Source organism: Suillus plorans (assembly GCF_016647745.1).
Source record: "Suillus plorans strain S12 chromosome Unknown HD556scaffold_9, whole genome shotgun sequence".
In the NCBI taxonomy this organism is placed as follows: domain Eukaryota; kingdom Fungi; phylum Basidiomycota; class Agaricomycetes; order Boletales; family Suillaceae; genus Suillus; species Suillus plorans.
The window spans coordinates 950,842-955,042 of NW_024537393.1; the positions used below are offsets into that span (position 1 = coordinate 950,842).

At 45.2% G+C, this 4,201-nt stretch overlaps 1 protein-coding gene across 1 annotated transcript; it reads left to right on the plus strand.

Moving 5' to 3' along the window:
- Positions 1 to 4,178, plus strand: HD556DRAFT_1305223 (DNA mismatch repair protein MutS; the record flags this gene model as incomplete). Its single annotated transcript, XM_041299758.1, has 23 exons — positions 1 to 88; positions 340 to 462; positions 506 to 527; positions 763 to 824; positions 875 to 901; positions 931 to 1,067; positions 1,276 to 1,325; positions 1,503 to 1,567; positions 1,619 to 1,818; positions 1,889 to 1,963; positions 2,013 to 2,225; positions 2,246 to 2,411; positions 2,605 to 2,786; positions 2,846 to 2,876; positions 2,914 to 2,944; positions 3,006 to 3,075; positions 3,125 to 3,232; positions 3,284 to 3,376; positions 3,442 to 3,551; positions 3,632 to 3,699; positions 3,758 to 3,915; positions 4,007 to 4,047; positions 4,094 to 4,178. 23 exons carry the CDS (start codon positions 1 to 3, stop codon positions 4,176 to 4,178), a joined length of 2,205 nt encoding a protein of 734 aa, XP_041164471.1.
- Between the last annotated feature and the right edge of the window lie 23 nt (positions 4,179 to 4,201).

The following is a 4,201-nucleotide window of genomic DNA, read 5'->3' on the forward strand; positions in this document are numbered from 1 at the left end:
ATGCCCCTCAGGGACGGAATGAATACGACTTCCGAGTCGACGGAGTTCGTGGTCGCAGAAGAGCACACGATCGCTGTAAACAAGGTCTGTGCGTGTGGTTCTTATATGCATGCAGATTGACAGTTCATACAAGGGGGAAATCGTCAAGCATTTATTATACTATCATTGAAACCCTGGAGTCGCGTCCATCTTTTGCGCTGGTGACGACAACGTCTGTTCCATCTCTCCCCCTCTGATGATCTCACTCACTCACAGGTCTTTTTACAGTGTCTTTACGCCACCGGGTGTGACGGAACGATATGAGCCTGCATCGCCATTCAACTCTCTGCCACCATTTAGCTCTGCACACTGCCAATTCGCTGTATCACAACCCCCGCTATCTTGGATACCTTCGCAGCGATTCAGAGTTTCAAAATGTTGATCTTGGTAAAACTGATGACGTTCTGAACACGCTAGTTGCCAGTATGCCCCAAACCGTTGTGATGAAGGAACTGACTTCTGATAGTTTTGTATCTATTTTTGGAAGCGTGCGTAGTAAAGTTACGCTTTCACAACAGGTATGGTCTTTTTTTACTGTGAAGATTGCTCTAAACTTCTCGAAGGAGCAACCTATTCAAGTTTAAATTTGCAACCTCTGATTGTCACCTTTGCAAGGGCAAATTATCGTGTGCTTCGCAAATCCTCTGCGGTCAGCACCCACCATTCCCTCGCCTTCCACCTATCATTGCCATCCTGATGACGGTCACGTTCATTGTCGCACAGTAGCTACCAGCGCGAACTAGCAAGTGCATACTATGCCCTCTATTGGGACAACATTGAAGGAGGTCAGTACTTACATTTGATCTGAGGACACACTACTGACGCAGTGTTCTAGGAATACAAGAAAAAGATTGCGGTGCAGGTGAGTATGATGATTCGTGCCTGCTCTAGTACTCGGTGAAATTGCCGAGAAGACCATGGCAAGTCATCTACTAATGTACATGAAATTCATAGGGGTGGCATCATATGGTTTTTACCGGACGAATCAGACTTTAGATTTGGTATTGATGGATTTTACGTCAGATTTGGTATGTTTACGTGCCGCAATCTGATACAATACCGATAATGCCCGTGTGCGCGAGTCCTAAGTCTATTATGAGAACACTGATCAATAACGATTCTGTACTAGGAAGGAACAAGATAGATAATTAATGACTTTTAGTATGTGGAATTATCTTTCGTTGTGCCACATGAACAACTTTCCGTACAAGCTGGCTATTATTGACCAGTTAACAGGTATCTATGATCACCATTGCTTCTATGGTACTACTCGATCGAGTCGAGATGTGAATTCCTCGTTTCTGCACAGGGGAGAATTTCACATTGAAACATTGCTGGGACTGAAGTTGAACAACGCTGAATTACATAATGAACGAAGTCGTGAAATGGCAGCAGATTTGGCGGGAGCAATTTTTCAATACATGTGACGCAACACGTCTTTTGCTTCTTCCTTGTGTTATCAGGTCAAAATTTAGTAGCGTGGCTCTTGGCATGTGTGGGAAGGAAAAGGATGCAGAGCATGAACTGAGTGAGTCTTTGATTGCTCGACCATAGAATTTTAACTCTGACCTGAGACCAGCCTCTGACCCCAGTTTCGTTGCATTCTTTTCCAAACTCCCAAAGAAATCTCCTGAAACTGGAACGATCCGTCTATTTGATCGCACAGACTACTACTCTGTCCACGGGCAGGATGCTCACTATGTCGCAACACACGTCTTTCGTACCAACTCCGTCCTCAAGTGTCTAGGTGCTGGAGGCAAGGCTGGTGGTCTTCCGAGTGTCACGCTCACTGCAGGCCAGCCATACCCTGGCTCGCCCATTTTTGCGAGATACCCTTACATCTAAACAGCTATGCGTAGAAATATTGGTGCCCGCACCTGGGCAGGGAAGGAAAGCTTCCAAATTCATTTTGGAAACATCGGAGGTGAGTAAGTAATGTCTTGTCTTTATAGCCATAATTAACCATTCGAAAGGCATCACCTGGAAATCTCCAAGCTGTTGAAGACCTTCTCTTTGTCAGCTCCGATGTTACATCGGCACCTATCGTTTTAGCTGTCAAAGTATCATCATCTTCAGTCACGAACAAAGCCAAGACCAAGTCAATCGGCATTGTCTTCGCGGATACCAGTGTGAGGGAGTTCGGAGTTGCTGACTGCATTGACAACGATCTTTTCTCGAACCTTGAGGTGGGTGTACTTAGTTGCAGACCGTCATCGCTATCTCCTCACACTGGTTGAATAGTCTCTTGTTCATACGACTTTCAGTCAAAGAAGCCATTATTCCCACTGGAACAACAGACCGCGACCTCGACTTGAGCAAGCTAAAAGCCGTGTTCGAGAGGTGTGTTGTGGTTGTGACTGAACGTAAACCAAGTAAGTCAACATTCATGCAGTTTCTTAAGTCCATCTAATTCCAGGTCCTACTAGTAGGCGAGTTTACTCCAAAACATGTCCAAGACGACGTTAAAAATCAACGATCGACTCAGAAACGGATTCAGACTCTGCTGCTTCGATTCGTGGGTTTTGATATCTTAACTGCTCAAGCAACACTCACAATATCATCTAGCTGAGCTCTCCCTTCCTTCAGCCCTGTCTGCACCTTCTGCCTCGATCAGCTATCTTTCTCTCCTTTCTGATCCTTCCAATCACGGGGCATACAAGTTACGGACACACGATCTAGCACGATGTATGCGCTTGGATGCTAGTGCATTGCGTGCACTGAATCTGATTGACGCCCCTGGGAGTGCTGTAAGTCATTCAAGATGCAGTTCATACTGATATCTTCCCTGCTAACGGTCGCCCTGTAGGGAAGTATCAATAAACATGCAACCCTCCTTGGTCTGCTAAATAAATGCAAGACTGCTCAATGAACTAGGCTTCTCGGGACATGGCTTAAGCAACCCTTGGTAAATCTGCACGAAACACGTATGCCCGTTTCTTACTCCACTTGACGTAACAAAACTTTAGCCTTGCAAGTAAACGGCAAGACCTTGTGGAGACATTTGTGGATGATGGATCTTCTCGGAGAAAACTGCAGGTTAGTACAATACCCTTTGTCAAGGGCGTCATTTATTTTCATTCCGCAGGATGACTACTTGAAGCTAATGCCTGACCTCCACCGACTAAGCAAACGATTCAAGAAATCTATCGCATCTCTTGAGGATGTTGTGAGCGTATATCAAGTGATCCTCAAGGTACTTTGCTTCAATTCCTGGCCCTCAGTGTTATTTACTTTACCCAACTAGCTGCCTGGTTTTCTCGAGACTCTCGAAGGTGTCCAGTACAAACACAAGGAGCACAAGGAGCTTATCGATGAAATTTATATCAAGCCTTTCCAGGTGCGCATGTCATAGTTTCGTCGAATTACATCATCACCGCTCCCTCTAACACCTGCTATTACCAGGCTGTCAACGAGAATCTCGTCAAATATGGTGAAATGGTAGAGTCAACGCTAGATCTTGAAGAACTCGAAAATCATAATTACGCGATCAAGCCTGACTATGACGAGCGTCTGTAAGTTCTGGCAGATAAACTTGTGGAGGTTCATATTATGTCTATCAGAATGATGGCGAACAGGGCTGACGTTTTCTCAGATCTGGGATGGTCTTGATGCTGAACATCGTGCGACCGGCAAGATACTGCTTCAGGTTGACTGAAGAATGTAAGCTTCCCGTACTGTGAGATTGCCATGAGCCCACATACCTATCAGGATGCGAAAGCCATCATGCGGAACAACAAATATATTGAACTCGGGACTGTCAAGAGCGGAGTCTACTTTACGACCAAGAAGCTAAAAGCACTTTCCATGGACCATCAAGAGGCTACGCATGAATATCAGCGAATGCAGAGCGGGTTAGTGAAGGAAGTTGTGAGCATTGTATGTAAGATACTCCTTTCATTACTACTTTCGCATTCACATATGCCTTTTCCTTCGCACAGCAACATCATGATATACATCTGTACTAGAGAATCTCGACCACATCATTGCACACCTAGACGTTATCATCAGGTGAGCCCTGTGACTGGAGCTTGCACATGTGGTAACGATCATCTAGTTTCGCTCATGTTTCTGTAAATGCTCCTGAGCCATACGTGAAACTGAAAGTCTTGGAGAAAGGCAGTTTTGGAGATGATGTTTGACGCAGGAATTGATCAACGCACAT